Source organism: Medicago truncatula, chromosome 4 (genome assembly GCF_003473485.1).
Source record: "Medicago truncatula cultivar Jemalong A17 chromosome 4, MtrunA17r5.0-ANR, whole genome shotgun sequence".
NCBI lineage: Eukaryota > Viridiplantae > Streptophyta > Magnoliopsida > Fabales > Fabaceae > Medicago > Medicago truncatula.
The window spans coordinates 39,090,930-39,108,546 of record NC_053045.1 but is presented as its reverse complement, the minus strand read 5'-3'; the positions used below and the strand labels follow the sequence as shown (position 1 = coordinate 39,108,546).

General features: G+C 33.2%; 1 protein-coding gene, 2 long non-coding RNA genes and 1 pseudogene across 4 annotated transcripts; 2 read left to right on the top strand and 2 right to left on the bottom strand.

Annotated features, from left to right (window-relative positions):
- Positions 1–850: 850 nt before the first annotated feature.
- LOC11408459 (disease resistance protein RUN1-like) lies at positions 851–4,914 on the top strand (annotated as a pseudogene).
- Positions 4,915–6,303: 1,389 nt separating this feature from the next.
- On the bottom strand, positions 6,304–12,892 carry LOC11420271 (sm-like protein LSM6A). Of its 2 annotated transcripts, none has more exons than XM_003607569.4 (4): positions 12,756–12,892; positions 12,492–12,644; positions 6,728–6,841; positions 6,304–6,637 (listed from the first exon to the last, which is right to left on the bottom strand). In XM_003607569.4, the coding sequence occupies exons 2-4, from the start codon at positions 12,604–12,606 to the stop codon at positions 6,591–6,593; spliced, it is 276 nt and encodes a 91-aa protein (XP_003607617.1). In that variant the 5' UTR covers positions 12,607–12,644; positions 12,756–12,892; the 3' UTR covers positions 6,304–6,590. The 2 variants fall into 2 exon arrangements, with proteins under 2 accessions (XP_003607617.1, XP_024636717.1); XM_024780949.2 differs by having other exon boundaries at positions 6,322–6,637; positions 12,492–12,634.
- Positions 12,893–13,695: 803 nt separating this feature from the next.
- Positions 13,696–14,320, top strand: LOC120580281 (uncharacterized). The gene is made up of 2 exons (XR_005645984.1): positions 13,696–14,072; positions 14,225–14,320. It is a non-coding gene; the product is annotated as an uncharacterized lncRNA (long non-coding RNA).
- Positions 14,321–15,444: 1,124 nt separating this feature from the next.
- Positions 15,445–16,210, bottom strand: LOC112421408 (uncharacterized). The gene is made up of 2 exons (XR_003011737.2): positions 16,107–16,210; positions 15,445–15,819 (listed from the first exon to the last, which is right to left on the bottom strand). It is a non-coding gene; the product is annotated as an uncharacterized lncRNA (long non-coding RNA).
- Between the last annotated feature and the right edge of the window lie 1,407 nt (positions 16,211–17,617).

Below are 17,617 nucleotides of genomic sequence, written 5' to 3'. Positions count from 1 at the left end.
GGTTCCCAGGCTGATGAGTGAATTATGTGATTATAGTTTGGATATTTATGACGGAGGGGAATCAATTTTTATTGGAGAATGTTAAACAGTGCCTTTGAGGCATTGGTTAAGCGGACAAAAGAATAAGATTTTATTAAAAAATTGTGTTATAATTATTTGATCAAAAGCAACGGTTTATATTTTCCAAGAATTTTTTTTTACTTTTGCATTCCTTAACCCGTGCACCAGAGGCACCAGCTAACAAAACCCATATTTATTTCATTGTTCGGAAAGATTACGGAACAAAATAAGTTATAACTTTTCTATTCCGTTTTTACCCTTAACAGTAAATCTTGTAAATCTATTTCTTCCGATAGCAACCATAGTAAATCAAACAACTGATCCAAATAGTCTTGGCTAACTTAAACTTCTTGAAAGGTAAACGAAAAAAAAAAAGGAGCAGAATCAATGGTTCGATGAAAAAAGAGAATAGAGGTAAAGTAGCAATTATGTAATTATGAGACTCTATTCCGATACACCCCGCATTGAGGGAATAAAAAATTGATGGAATGTGTAATATCGGACGGAATGGATTCCATTATGTTCCATTCCATTCTATTCATTTTTTACAAATTTAAACAATGGAATTTAACTTCATACCACTTCACTGCATTCCATTCTATCATATTCCAACAATTCAAACAATGCCTAGCAGAACAGATTTTGAAACAGCCCAGGCTAATAATTCCAAAAGTATTTTACACGTATTCATTCATTGAACCTGCAACTTGTGTGAGAGTGAAAATGATGTATTTTTGTATTTAATTGGGTGAGTGGGGTATATTGATATTTGTTCATTGGTCATTACTCACCTTGCTTGTTTTACTTTATAAATTATACATTTCATAGGTTGTTAGGTCCTATCTACCACCTCTATCCTTCGTTCCTTCCACTGCAGTAATCTACTCTACGCATTAATAAACATATATCATCCTCTAACAGTTTAGCTTATTCAGATGGCCAGCACCAGCAGTAATAATAGTATCATCAAAATCAGCAGCAGCAGCAGTAGCAGCATCTCGTCATCTCCAAGGAGAAATTATTATGACGTGTTTGTCAGCTTTAGAGGTAAAGATACACGCCTCAACTTCACTGATCATCTTTTTGCTGCCCTGCAAAGAAAATCATTTTTTCATTCAGGGATGATACTAAGCTGAAGAAAGGTGAATCCATAGCACCTGAACTCCTTCGAGCAATTGAAGACTCTCAGATTTTTGTTGTGGTTTTCTCTAAGAACTATGCTTCCTCAGTTTGGTGTTTGCGAGAATTGGAGTGCATACTTCAAAGCTTTCAACTATCTGGAAAACGTGTTCTGCCTGTGTTCTATGATGTTGATCCATCAGAGGTGCGATATCAAAAAGGATGTTATGCTGAAGCCTTAGCTAAACATGAAGAAAGATTCCAACAAAACTTTGAAATTGTGCAAAGATGGAGGGAAGCACTGACACAAGTGGCCAATCTCTCTGGATGGGATGTACGTTATAAGTAAGTAATCTTCCTTATTGATGCACTTACATGTGCAAATTTTAAAGCTTTGCTTTGACACATAAATTTAGTAATTGATCACGACGTCCTCGAGAAACTATATTAATTAATCAAAAGAGAGTTTTCTAAATGGAATTTTTTTAATTTTATTTTGCCATGTACTTGTGCTTTTTGTTTTGGTTCTGGTATGTGGTGATTTGATTTGGTGTTGTTAAATAACAGAATAAAACTTGCAGGCCACAACATGCAGAGATTGAAAAGATCGTTGAAGAGATTGTAAATATGTTGGGTTACAAGTTTTCTAATCTTCCAAAAAATTTAGTCGGGATGCATTCTCCTCTACATGAATTAGAAAAACATTTACTTTTGGACTCGCTTGATGATGTCCGTGTTGTAGGAATTTGTGGGATGGGTGGAGTAGGGAAGACAACCCTTGCTACTATTCTATACAACAAAATCTCTCATCAATTTCCTGTGTTCTGCCTTATTGATGATCTAAGCAAAATTTATAGGGATGATGGTCTAATTGGTGCTCAAAAGCTAATTCTGCATCAAACTCTAGTTGAAGAACAACTTCAGACATGCAATATTTACAACGCGTCTAACTTGATACAAAGTAGGTTACACTGTGTAAAGGCCCTTATAATTCTTGACAATGTTGATCAAGTTGAACAACTCGAGAAATTAGCCGTGAATCGTGAATGGTTAGGTGCGGGGAGTAGAATCATTATAATTTCTAGAGACGAGCATATCTTGAAAGAGTATGGAGTGGATGTTGTTTACAAAGTTCCACTCCTGAATCGGACTGACTCTCTTCAATTATTTAGTCGAAAAGCTTTCAAACTTGATCATATTATGAGTAGTTATGATAAGTTGGCATCTGAGATACTAAGGTATGCTAATGGCCTACCTCTAGCAATTAAAGTATTAGGCTCGTTTTTGTATGATCGAAATATTTTTGAATGGAAAAGTGCATTGGCAAGATTGAGAGAAAGTCCAAACAAAGATATCATGGATGTGTTGCGATTAAGTTTTGATGGGTTGGAGGAAATGGAAAAGGAAATATTTCTCCATATTGCTTGTTTTTTCAAAGGGGGTGAGGAGAAATATGTTAAAAATGTTCTAAACTGTTGTGGATTTCATGCTGATATTGGATTAAGGGTTCTAATTGATAAATCCGTTATAAGCATTTCAACAGAAAATAATATTGAAATACACCGTTTGTTGCAAGAGCTTGGCAGAAAAATTGTTCAAGAAAAATCAATCAAAGAGTCAAGAAAGTGGAGCAGGATGTGGCTCCACAAGCAATTCTATAATGTTATGTCGGAGAATATGGTAAAGTATTTGTTTGAAAATAGAAAACTTATATCCATTTTGAAAGTTATTCAAGCTTTTTTTTTTTTCAATGTTTCAGGAAAAGAAGGTTGGAGCCATTGTTTTTGTTAGAGATAAAAAGGAAAGAAAAATATTCATCATGGCTGAAACATTGTCAAAAATGATTCATCTTCGATTGCTCATACTCAAGGGAGTGACTCTTACAGGAAACCTTAATGGCCTTTCTGACGAGTTAAGATATGTCGAGTGGAATAGATATCCTTTCAAGTATTTGCCATCAAGTTTTCTGCCTAATCAACTTGTCGAATTGATCTTGAGGTATAGCAGTGTCAAACAGCTATGGAAAGATAAGAAGGTACTATACATTCTCTTTTTATTTTGTTTTTTTTTTCTCTCATAGGAACACATACAATTCAATTCAGAAAGAAAATAAATGCATTTCTTCCCTCCTTTTTATGGTTAAATTTTAGAGCAAAAGAAAACACTGCCTCTTTTTCTTTGTTTGTTGGTATGCGACAGTATTTGCCGAATTTGAGAACTTTGGATCTAAGCCACTCAAAAAGTCTAAGAAAGATGCCAAATTTTGGAGAGGTCCCAAATCTTGAGCGTGTAAGTTTTGAAGGATGTGTGAAACTGGTGCAAATGGGTCCATCTATTGGGGTTCTAAGAAAGCTTGTTTACCTGAATTTGAAAGATTGCAAAAAACTAATAATAATACCAAAAAATATATTTGGTCTCAGCTCTCTTGAATGTCTAAATCTTTCGGGGTGTTCCAAAGTGTTTAAGAATCCAAGGCAATTGAGGAAGCATGATTCAAGTGAAAGTTCATCACATTTTCAATCAACAACTTCCTCAATCTTAAAATGGACCAGGATTCATTTCCATTCCTTGTATCCCTATGCACACAAAGATATAGCTAGTCGTTTTCTGCATTCCTTGCTTAGCTTATCTTGTTTGAATGATCTTGATATTAGTTTTTGTGGTATAAGCCAACTACCGAATGCAATTGGACGTTTACGTTGGCTAGAAAGATTAAATCTAGGGGGAAACAATTTTGTGACGGTACCTAGCCTTAGGAAGCTATCCAGACTTGCATATTTAAACTTGCAGCATTGTAAGTTGTTGAAATCGTTGCCTCAACTTCCTTTTGCTACTGCTATCGAGCATGATCTTCATATTAACAATCTTGATAAGAACAAATCTTGGAAGTCAAAAGGACTTGTCATTTTCAACTGTCCTAAATTGGGTGAGAGGGAATGTTGGAATAGCATGATATTTTCATGGATGATACAACTCATTCGGGCGAACCCACAATCCTCATCTGATGTGATTCAAATTGTTACTCCGGGAAGTGAAATACCAAGTTGGTTCAACAATCAGAGCAATAGTCGTTCATTATCAATAGCCCTATCTCCCGTTATGCATGATGACACTGACAATAATTTCATTGGCATTGCTTGCTGTGCGGTATTTTCCGTTTCACCAACTACAACAACATATGCAAAGACACCCGCAATAGGGATAAATTTTTCAAATAGGAATACTCGCCGTAGGTGGTATGGCATCATTTCAGTAAGTCTTGAGAGATATCTTATTGAGGTTAAATCAGACCACATGTGCCTAATCTACTTTCCTCTGGAATCATTCTTTAATATACTCAAGTTTATAGACGAAACTCTCGAGAATCTTGATAATTTCAGAATGAAATTTAGCATTATGAACCCCAAAGGTCTGCATACAAAGGTGCAGAGTTGTGGGTATCACTGGGTAAATAAACAAAATCATGCATTACTGCCGAAATTCCTTAGCTCGGAAGTGCAAGTTTCTGGAAATTGAAGATGAGGCACAACTACAACTTGTATATCCATTGTACTCAGAGTCTCAGACGATATATTACCATGTTATTAGAATGTTGTATTCTAGATAGCTACTCTTCATACCTTATTCTTGGACTATAGTATGCATTTTTGTACTTTTCTGCTACTGTCTTGTTTAAGCAACTCAAGGAAAAGATGAAAAGTGATGAAATATTAATGGAAGTTTTATTTAATACAATGAGTTTTAATGCCATCCTGACTTAATTTTTAGAGTAGTGATATATGTACACAACTTCGATGACAACTTTTATTTTCTCTCTTCTTATTGGTCCAAAACAATGGAGAGAGAAAAAGGAAGAGAGAGAATAAAAATATAATGTGATTATGAGAGAGAAAGTTGTCAAAAAATTGTAATAAAGTGGTTGTACAAATATCATTTCTCTAATTTGTATAAGGTAAATTTTAGGACATCTTTGGAAAAATATGAGTAATCCGTAATAAACTCCACAATGATGTGACACTGGTAAAAAACAGCCACGTGTATATCTCATATCTATTGTATCTACTTAATTATTTTTTTTAAGAAACAAAAATAGTATATATATTCACACAAACAGAGACACCTCTTTAACACATGGCGTACCAGAGAGGGCTCTCAAAGAAACAGAGTACTGTCAAAATAATACAAACCAAGCAATTAGCCAATCCCAAACAAGTCAAAGGGTTCGACTTCGACCGCTACTGCTGACAACCATGAACAAAAGTGGCATTATTAGCCCTTAACCACCAGTATGAATGAAATTTAACCTTCTCCATAAGTTCCATAGTGGAGCTATGGGAATTATTAAACAGTTATTTCGGTCATTCCACACTAGCCAAATACAAAGAAGCCAAAGTAATAGTAAATTGGACAAAATGAGTCTGGATACTTTGATGATCAACATCTGAAACGCCAATCCAATACTGAACCTGCTGCCAAAGAGAACTAGACATATCACAATGAAGAAACAGATGCTACATAGTTTCCACCTAATCGCAACCTGCCGAGCAAAATAATGTCGCAGCTGAGTAGGTTGTTTTTTGTTGGCAACCTGTCACGAAGTAACTGCCAAGCTAAAATCACCTTCAATTGCACTTGAGAATGCCATATCAGTTTCTTTGAAGAATCCAAATCCCATTAAAATCCTAATCCTAAGCACTCAAACCTTCTTAAATTCTAATTTACGAGCTCAACAAGATAGAGAGAGATACATAGATTGGAGAGGAGGGAGAAGATTACGGATTCTGAAGAAGAAAAATAAATTGAAGAATTGAATAGGGAATTGGAAATCGGAAGGGAGATTTGAGAGAGAAAATGATTTATTTTTTTTCAAAATTAATGTTAATTGATAAAAAAAAAAAGGCATGTGGAAAAAATAAATGAAAAAGAAATAAAAAATTCAAGTCAACACGCCACCTAATTAATCACTATACAATCAGCATGCCACGTAAGTTTACTTGCACAGTCATATGTCATTAGGGTCTAAAATCAAAGAATTTTGAAAATGGTAAGGGGGAATCAAAAACTTTTTTTTTTTACGAGGTGTAAAATCAAAACTCGCCATGTTACAATCTAATGATAACCAAATATTTGTAGAAGATATACTTCAAAAATTAAACTACTGAAGTGATAACATATAATATTAGTACTATTTTAAAATTCCAAACTAAGCTAAAACATTCTGCCAAAATATGCCAACAAGTATTTTACAAACTGGCTGTGCTGTTGTGCCTTAGTATATTATAACCATAGCAACTCAATTACCATGACAAACATGAGGTAAAAAAGTTTCAGACAAATAGGTAACAGCTGCTACGTACACAGGCCAGCAGTCAGCATAATACAAAAAGTTACATATAATTGGATTCTTCTGTTTAAGCCCCTTCTGCTAGAGTCCTCTTTGACGTACTTATGTACAGAACTGCATCAAAGAAAACGAAATATTCAATTATTTCTGCAATGAAATATCAATACAGAATCAAGCAAATTTTATTTCAAGCACTAATAGTACCATTATTCCCTCGAATGAATGCATCACCATACTTGTTCTTCAGCTGTCCATTAACGTACTCTTCTGTTTGTTCCATTGCAATATTCATATACCCATCTAGACAGGCTAGGATACCTGCAAGATTAACCAAAAACAATTGAGCCTAGTTTGTATACCTACATAGAAGCATAATGAAACAAATAAAGATCGACATATGCACCAATCTACACCAATAAGTGATAGAACCAAACTAGTAACAGAGGTTAACTTAATGAACAACCAAGAAACAATCAATGCATTATTCCAGAATTACCACTTGGTCAAGGAGATCCAATAGTGTTAGATGAAGTGTTACGAGTCACCCTCTCCAAGGTGATCGAGGGACCCTGATGCTCCCTAATCCAACCTAAGTTTCTTTCAACCTCGACTATCTACCCTTTCCCTTGTATTTCAACTTCTACTCTTAACCAATAACTAAAAGATTAGTTACATAAGTTAGAGGTGATACAATCTTATGTATTGTGCTTATTTCTCCTAGTGTACTACTACCTTCTTACTATCTTTGTTTTGTCAACTGTTTTTCTCTGTTCTCTATTTTGACACTCAGTTCTTTTCAATTGCTCAGCATGGGGAGTTATGAAAATATATCATACACATTGTCTTCAACTATTTCTGCACGGTTCCAAAATAAAATAAAAAAATACGAGTTCGATTTCATAACAACTTCAAATTAGACAGAAAAGTAAACTGTTTACTATCATCAAGTTCGTCCATTCAAATTTGAAACATTTTAAATAAGAGAATCTAAAATCAAAACATTTTTTTTCCACCATATTCTATCTCTTTCCATTAAACCAAACATTATAGCCATTGCTGGTTAGTGAACCCAAGTTTCTTTTGCCCAAAGCAAAAAGTGCAACATGTACATAAATACCAATTGAATAGACAAACCATTTAATCATTTAAGCATAATGTAACAAAAATAGATGGACATATGCACCAACCTACACCAATATGTTATCATAACAAATATAGATGGATGCACCAGCCTACACCAATATGTGATCAATCAAAAAACAGTGATGCATTGTTCCAGAGCTACCACTCTGGCCAAGGAAATCCAATGGTAGAAGATTAAGTGATATTAGTGATCCTCCATGGTGTTCAAAAGACCCTGATGCTCTCCCCAATCCAACCTAAGTTGTTCTTTCCTTCTCCACTATACCCCATTTCCTTCCTATTCCAACTTCTACTCTTGTCCAATAACTAAACAATTAGTTATAGAAGTTAGAGATGATACAATCCTATGTGCCATTTCTCCTAGTGTATTCACTTTTTACTATTGGTCGCTTATCAACAACAGAGATAGCAAGCTATGAGTGTCGCACCAGAGGTCCTTTCCGTTCTGCTGCTCTGTGATTGCAGCGCTGCTAACAACATAATCTACACCAATATGTGATACTACTCTGGTCAAGGAGATCCTATGGTAGAAGATGAAATGGTATGAGTCATCCTCCAAGGTGTTTGAGAGACCCTGATCCTGTCTCCAGTCAAACCTACTTTTTCTTTCCTCCTCAACAATCCCTTCTTTCCCTCCTATTGAATAACTAAACGAATCGCTACATAAGTTAGAAACCATACAATCCTTTATTCCTCCTATTGAATAACTATTTTTCTCTTATCAACTGTTTCTCTGTTTCCTCACTTTAATACTCAATTCTTCTCAACTGCTCTCACATATGGAGTTTTGAAAATATATCTTCAACTATTTCTACACAGTCTACACAGTTCCAAAATAAAAGACGTGTTCGATCTCATAATAACTTCAAGGCTTAATTGCATGTTTGGTCCCTGGTGTTTATTTTAGGTTTCATGTTGATCCCTTATGTTTTAAAAGTTTTAAGTTGGTTTCTTAAGCAATGTAGTTAGGAACAAGTTTCTACGTAGGTTCGTTTGGCTGGTGAAGGAACGTAACACGGTTCGTAAGAACCCACTTAAGGGCAAAGTTGTAACTTCACATATACACACAAAAACATAAAAATTATAATACAAAAACAAAATAACTTATAAATTACAACATTAAACTAATTTAATTAATAGTATTATATCATTTTTTGATACCATTATCTACTAGTAGTCAGGTGATTTTTGAATAAAAGACAAGGTATAATTATTTATAATTTATAAAATAATGTCATGTGCATTATTATTAGGGTTAAATATGTTTTTGGTCCCTATAAATATACCAACTTTTCGTTTTAGTCCCTCTAAAATTTTCCTTCAACTTTTAGTCCTTATAAAATTTTCAATCACTACTTTTAATCCCTATTTTTAAGTTAATTTTTGTATTTTTTTAATGAAATTGTGCAAAAATGTGTAGAATATTGTAAAAAATATTCCCCCAAAAAATTAGAATTTTTTAACAAAACATAAATTAATTATGAATTTTTAACCGTCAAACATATAAAATTTTCTGCAAAATTTTATTCAGAAATATGTATTCTAAATATGAGTTTACTTTAAAAGAGGGACCAAAAGTGTAGACGGAAAATTTTTTAGGGACTAAAAAAGGAAAATTTTTGAGGGACTAAAACGAAAAGTTGGTATATTTATAGGGAGCAAAAACATATTTATTATTTTATTTTGTTTAGAGAATAAGAGTATCAGTACTATTTTTCTTTTTAAAAGTCAGGTGTGTGTTAGTAAAAGAGTAAAGTGTTTTATAAAAGGAAAACATTTAGTATTGGGCCTTAGCCCCTAGGGTCCAGATAAGTTTCTACAACTTTAACTTAGTTTGACAATCTTCTTCTTCCAGCCGCACAGCTTGACAGTCTTCATCTTCCAGTCTTCTTCTTTCAGATCTGACATTAACAGCAACCAAAATCCTTGATTTCATCTTCATTCCTCATCTTTTCTCTCTTTCTCTTTCTACTTCTCTGTTTATATCTCGTTTTATATGCGTTTTTGGCAACAAAAAAAAACTCGATCTGCCCACAAAATCAACCAAAAACGATCCCAAGCAAGATCGGAGCAGGATTAAGTGGCCGTGGCACATAGGATCGGACGATCCTACGACCCAGCACTCGTTTTTGGCTAAAAAAGGAAAATTTTTGAGGGACTAAAACGAAAAGTTGGTATATTTATAGGGAGCAAAAACATATTTATTATTTTATTTTGTTTAGAGAATAAGAGTATCAGTACTATTTTTCTTTTTAAAAGTCAGGTGTGTGTTAGTAAAAGAGTAAAGTGTTTTATAAAAGGAAAACATTTAGTATTGGGCCTTAGCCCCTAGGGTCCAGATAAGTTTCTACAACTTTAACTTAGTTTGACAATCTTCTTCTTCCAGCCGCACAGCTTGACAGTCTTCATCTTCCAGTCTTCTTCTTTCAGATCTGACATTAACAGCAACCAAAATCCTTGATTTCATCTTCATTCCTCATCTTTTCTCTCTTTCTCTTTCTACTTCTCTGTTTATATCTCGTTTTATATGCGTTTTTGGCAACAAAAAAAAACTCGATCTGCCCACAAAATCAACCAAAAACGATCCCAAGCAAGATCGGAGCAGGATTGAGTGGCCGTGGCACATAGGATCGGACGATCCTACGACCCAGCACTCGTTTTTGGCTACCTTGATCTTAAGTTCTAAAAGTTTCAAGTTGGTCAAAAATGTTACTCAAATTGGAGTAAGTTAACCCTTTCTATCACTTGGCATTTAGAGATCTGGTTGAGAATACAGGCGTTGGAATTTCTTATTTACAGAATGAGTTTTAAAACATTTTTTAATTCTTTCTATTTTATTAAACTCAATATTATTGGGCAGAAGGGACTAGCTTATATCAACGTGATTAACGTTTTGGACGAATTTGAAACTTTTAAAACATAAGGGACTAACTTAAAAAATTTAAAACATAAATGACCAACTTGAAACCTAAGATAAACATACGGGACCAAACATGCAATTAAGCCTAACTTCAAATTAGACAGAGAAAGTAAATTGAATACTATCAAGTTCTATCCCTTTTCAAGGATTCAAATTTGAAACAATTACAATAAGAAACTCTAATATCATTATATTTCTTTCCACCACATTCCATCTCTTCCATTTAACCAAACATTACAGACACCTGATTAGTGAACCCAAGTTTCTTTAGTCCAAAGCAAAAAGTGCAACATGCACATCAACAGTAATTGAATGGACAAATCATTTAATCATTCACACTAAAAACTCCCAGGGGTTTGCCCAATGGTGTAAGCTTGGGACCTTGGAGTGTGCTCCTCTCAAGGTCTGAGGTTCGAACACCCATAGTGGACGGTGGGATTGGTTTCCAGGTCCTTGGACCGAATACCAAATTTCCCAAACAAAAACAAACAAAAATCATTCACATCAAATATTAAAATGATAAATTTCTAACTTAATTGAATTGACTTCTACCACAAACCAACCATCTTCAAATAATTGTAAACTGAGATATCTGGATAAGAAAATACGGTGTCAAAATGAAAAGTATCAACCAAATTACTGTCACCTAGGAATGTGAACCAAAACTTGAATTCAAAATCCACAAATTCCAAAATGACCTAAAACCATACAAGCATAATCTAACAAATACAGATTGACATATGCACCAATCTACACAAATAACTGATAGAACCAAACTAGTAACAGAGGTAACTTAATGAACAACCAAGAAACAATCAATGCATTATTCCAGAGCTACCACTTTGGGTCTAGGAGATCCAATGGTGTTAGATGAAGTGATACGAGTCACCCGCTCCAAGGTGTTTGAGGGACCCTGAATCCTAATACTCTCCCCAATCCAACCTAAGAATCTGCCTACAATCCCTCCCCACTCAAACCTAACTTTTTCTTTCCTCCCCTACAATCCCTCCCATTTCAATTTCTGCTCATATTGAATAACTAAACGAAAAGCTACATAAGTTAGAGACAATACAATCCTGTGTCGTGCTTATTTCTCCCAATGTACTTCTTTTTTACTTTTTTTTTCTTATCAATTGTTTCTCTGTTTTCTCACTTTTTTTTTTCTTATCAACTGTTTCTCTGTTTTCTCACTTTGATACTCAACTGTACTCACATATGGTGTTTTGAAAATATATATATCTTCAACTATTTCTACACAGTTCTGAAATAAAAGTCGAGTTCAATCTCATATTAACTTAAGTTAGACAGAAATTAAAATATTTCCACCACATTCCATCTCTTTCCATTAAACCAAACATTATAGCCTTTTCTGATTAGTGAACCCAATTTTCTTTTGTCCAAAGCAAAAGGTGTAACATACACATCAATACTAATTGAATGGACAAATCATTTAATCATTCACAATAAAAAATTACAAGGTGTTGCCTGATTGTGTAGGCTAGGAACTTTAGAGTGTGCACCTCTAAAAATCTATTGTCTGAATCCTACGATGCCAAATTATGTGGGCTAGTCCGTACAGAGCTTAGCTTTGGCTTTAATTTCCCCTAGACAGTGGGATTGGTCCCTGGATTAGTCGGTCCTTGGACCAGATACCGAGTTTTAAAAAAAAAAAAATCACATTAAAAAGATAAAATTTCTAACTTAATTTACTACAACCACAACCCATCTTCAAATAATGCAAACTAAGATATCTGAATAAGAAAATACGGTGTCAAAATTAAAGTATCAACCAAATTACTGTGACCTACGAATGTGAACCTAAACTTGAATTCAAAATCCACAAATTCCAAAGTGACCTAAAACCATACAATTACAAATTGATGATAGAAAAGAGAGAAATCTGACCTCGATAGTCAACACCGGAGTTGAGCTTGACAACCACAGGTCTACCACGAATGGATTTGAGGAAATCAGCTGGGGTTTTTGTTGTTCCTGAACCACTTTTCTCTGTTCCACTCATCCTTTCTTCTTTCTTTACAATCTAAACCCTAAAAAAACCTTCAAAAATTAACAAGACAAAGATCACGGTGTAAGGAAGATGAAGAAGAATGAATAAACTTGAATTGAAATGAAAATTGAGAAGAGCGAGAAGAGAAGACGAGAAGGTACCTTTGCAGCGATAGGGGTCGGGAAATCGAAAACGAGGCGCGATGGGAGAGAAGGTTTAAGTTTTTGAGTATGAGGGTTTGGATCGGAGCACTGAGTAAATGATTTTTTATTTTCTTTTCAAAATTACCTTGATTAACCCTTACCCAAAAAAAAAAAAAACTTAATTTCAAATTATATATTTCCCATCTTTCTTTCAATTTAATCTTCTAATATGTTGCCAATATTACCCCTTTCTACCTTAAAAACATTAAAAAAAAAATTATAAAAAAAAAAGGTGAATAAGAAAAAATCTCTTTTTTTTTTACAAAAATAAAAAATCTCATTAAAAAGATCACAAAAAAAGGTTCACACCTAAATCTAAAAATATTCATTTTCTTTATTGTCACTAGTGAAAAGACGGGCACTCGAGTGTTCGTCTTTCCGCTCTTTTTATTGCACTAAAGTTTAAAAATTATGAACACAATTTTTTTTATTAAATTTTGATTTTGATTAAAACTAAAAATATAAATGTTTGTTGCTTTGAAGTTATAACAAACAGTCCTCGTGAGCTTAGCTGTATGGACAATGCATAAAATATGCAAGGTCCGAGGTTCAAACCCCGGCAATCACAAAAAAAAAAAAAAAAAATCATGTTTTTCTATTTCAATGACAGCAACAATATAACAAAAAAATATAATCTAAATTCTTTTTTTTAATGATACTAACAATCTTTATTATATAAAAAGTTATCTAAAGGTATGATTAGAATAATGAAAAAGTAACTATAAATATATTCATAAACAGACATATATATATATATATATATATAAGGCATTTCAAATGAGAGGAGTTTTAAAATGAGAGCATGAGAGCATGAAATAGTGGTCATTGGATTAAATAGATGGCTGTTATTAAATGTTAGCTTTAAGTGACTCACGTCACACTCTTTGCCATAGAATTAAACACTTTCTCTCACTTTGACTGTCTCTATGCCTTCACCGTGAACGTTCCTTATTCATCTTCTTCCCTTCATTCAACGTAAATGCTTTCTCTTTCTGCCGAAACCATTCTTCCTTGCTTCCTTGTCTTTTCTTCTTTGCGTCCTTGTCTCTTCCTTGTTCCTCCACTGTTTTTTCAAGCTGTTTATTTCTTATGTTCTTAAGTTATCTTTTATGTTCTTTCAATCACTGATTGTTCCTTGTTCCTTCTTCATCGCATTTTCTGCGACATCACAAATTAGGGTTCCAAAAAATCACGAGATTAACTTGCACTTCTATTGAGTTACGTTCATCATTCTTCATGGACAAAGATACATCAACTTCTTTTCAAATTCCTCAGGTATATTATAATTAGTATGGCTTAAATCTCTCATGACTTATTGTTCTTTTTTTTTCTTTTTTTCCTGCTGCAGCCTATGTTGTTGATTATATCTTGTTGATGGCTTCTTAATAAAATATGTTTATTGAAGATATTTATTTTGTTAATTTTAGGAATATGAATGTGTGCCAAATTGTGATGATGAATTAAAGCCTAAGATTGGACAAGTATTTGATACGTTACAAGAAGGTAAAAAAATTTACGAAAAATACGCACTCTCTATCGGATTTAGTGTGCGTTCATCATCATCGACTATAGATAAAAACGGCGTGAAGCGTTGGAAGTATTTTGTTTGCTCGAAAGAGGGTTATTTGCCAAATAAGACGGATGATAAGGAGCAAAGTGAATCTATTGTCAAGGCTAAAAGAAGAAGGGCTTTAACAAGAGAATGATGCAATGCAAATGTTGTTTTTAAATGGGTGGGGGAAGGTAAGTATGAGATAGCTCGATTTCATGAAAGCCATACACATCCACTTGCTTCACCTATGAAGAGACCTTTTCTAAGGTCTGCAAGGAAAGTGAATTCAAGTCACAAAAGCTTATTACTTGCATGTAGTGGAGCAAATATTGGAAGGAAGTTAGACAAACCAGATGAATAACATAGAATTTGTGGAAGAATGCTCATATTTGTGATCATGCTGGCATATTTTTGTATCAGTAACTTAAAATTGTGAATGCAGAATTTCAAAAAACAAGATGAATGAAGCATTTAGTCTTTACTGATAGTTTTGTTATAAGTCAAGACTTTGATAATTTTGTATGTGCGAAATACAAGGACAAGTTTATTTTTGGGGTTATGCCTTCAGGCATGTGTATCTGTTACTTTGCAAGCCTTGTATGCCGCAGTTTCAAAAAAACATGCTGCAGTTTTGTATGCCGCAATTTTCACATGCTGCAGTTTCAAATGCCGATGTTTTACAGACCACAGTTTCAAATGCCGCAATTTTGTATGCCGCAGTTACACATGTCGCTGTTTATAAATACTATTATTATGTTTAGAAAACAAATTTTTATGCCACAGTCAACTTATATGGAGATCATGAGGCCAAGCATTTACATGGCATTTTAGATACCAGAATAATTTATTCTACTTTAATTGTGGCACAAAAACAGGCATGAAAATTTTTCAGCACTAGTTTGTTACTAGAGTAATGTATTCTAGTTAATTTTGGCACAAAAATAAGCATTTTGTTATGAGCTGCATAAAAGTAGGCACAAGCGCAACCGCACAAGCATAACTTTGGCACTACTTTCTTGCTTATATTGAGGAATCCAAACATAATAATAGGAGTGGTACTTTTTTTTAAAAAAAAGAAATAGGAGTGGTACTAGGTAACTTAAATTCTGCATTCACTAAATTAATTATTCCATGCTGTTCTGCACATACAATTTTGTATACATACTGATACTTCAAAATTCTGCGTTCTCAAAAATAGTCAAATAGCCTAAATTGTGGCATCAACCAAATAGCTTAAATATTTCATACGCCAAATAAAAAAGATTACTAATAGCACAATGACTTAATCCATACACCAAATTAAAAATAGTATTGCTAGTATATCAGAAACATAAACACATAAATATCTTCATCTTCCATGTTCCTTCTATGCCATCCTACTTGTTTAATTATCTCCATCATCCATGTTTGTTCTATGCCATTCATCTTGTCTAACTATCTCCATCTTTCGTCTAAGCAATTCTTCAAAACCTAAAAACACATAAACATAAATTAACATTTTAACTCCGAAACATATCTAAACAAAAACAAATTAAAAAGTTAAGAACATAAGAAATAACTGTAAGAGATAAATGTGAGAGAAATAAAGAAGGAACAAGGAACAATCAGTGATTGAAAGAACATAAAAGATAACTTAAGAACATAAGAAATAAACAGCTTGAAAAAACAGTGGAGGAACAAGGAAGAGACAAGGACGCAAAGAAGAAAAGACAAGGAAGCAAGGAAGAATGGTTTCGGCAGAAAGAGAAAGCATTTACGTTGAATGAAGGGAAGAAGATGAATAAGGAACGTTCACGGTGAAGGCATAGAGACAGTCAAAGTGAGAGAAAGTGTTTAATTCTTTGGCAAAGAGTGTCACGTGAGTCACTTAAAGCTAACATTTAATAACAGTCATCTATTTAATTCAATGGCCACTATTTCATGCTCTCATCCTCTCATTTTAAAACTCCTCTCATTTGAAATGTCCTATATATATATATATATATATATATATATATATATATATATATATATATATATATAGGGTTTGCTACAATAGATCCATTCAATTTCATGAAGGTGTATTTTAGCAACCAACACCTTTTCACTTGGACACAAAAAATTCTTGTTTTTTTTTTGGAAAAACTAAAATTAAAGGGCTCAAATGTCATTTTAATTAAAAGGTTAAATTTTCTTTTATTTTCTATTTATTTTTACGAGAATTTTTTAGACACATTCTCTTTCTTCCTTCTGTTTTCTTTACACTTTCTTCCTTCTGTGATTTTTTTACATAACTTTCTTCAAAGTAAACAACCCCCTGTGTGATAATATTGACATTTTTGCATCATTCTCCACAAAGTTTTTCATCATAAGTGGAACTTGCAGCTTATGTATCATGATGAGGGTCAAAGAATAAACACCATATAAACATAACAAAGTAAGAATTATGTGACCCATCCAGAATTGTTATGTGGAAGATACGTTGAAGGGAGAGTAATATAAATTGGAAATCGATTAGTTTTCTTGTTTCCAATGAAGAGAATCTATGGTAGATTCATATGATGGTTCTTCTTCATATCCTAATTGAATGTTGGATTCATATGGTGAGAGAAGAAAGAAAGTCACGTAAAAAAAAAACAATGGAGGAAGAAAGATAGTGGACTAGAAGATTCTCGTAAAAATAAATAGAAAATAAAAAAATTGAGCTTTTAATCAAAATGACATTTGTGCCCTTTAGTTTTTGTTTTCCCAAAAAAAAAAACAAGGGCTTTTTATGTCCAAGTGAAAAGGTGTTGGTTGCTAAAATAGACCTTCATGAAAATGAGTTGGTCTATTGTAGCAAACTCCATATATATATATTAATATCGTCTTTGTTACATTTTTTTAATATTTAAATTTATTCTTATCTATTTGTTACATGTGATATTTGTATTGAAAATTAAAAGTATTTTTTTAAAAAAAAAAAATCAACTCAAAAGAGTTAAATTAGGTTATTTTCTTTATATACAGCATAGATTCACATCAATCAATTAATTTTGCAATGGACTCCAATGATAACACACCCTAGATGAAAAATTGAGATCTTCACCACCCTTTTTTTGTTGGTGAGATCTTCACCATCTTCTATAACTAAAAAGCTTTCAAAATTAATTCTTATGTTAAATATGTTTTTTTTTCTCTATAATTATTTAATATTTAGTTTTTAGTACTTACAAAATAAAATTATATTTTTAATCATGTAACATTGTCCTTTAGTATTTTTACTAGAAATGCTGACGAAGTTTTTTAC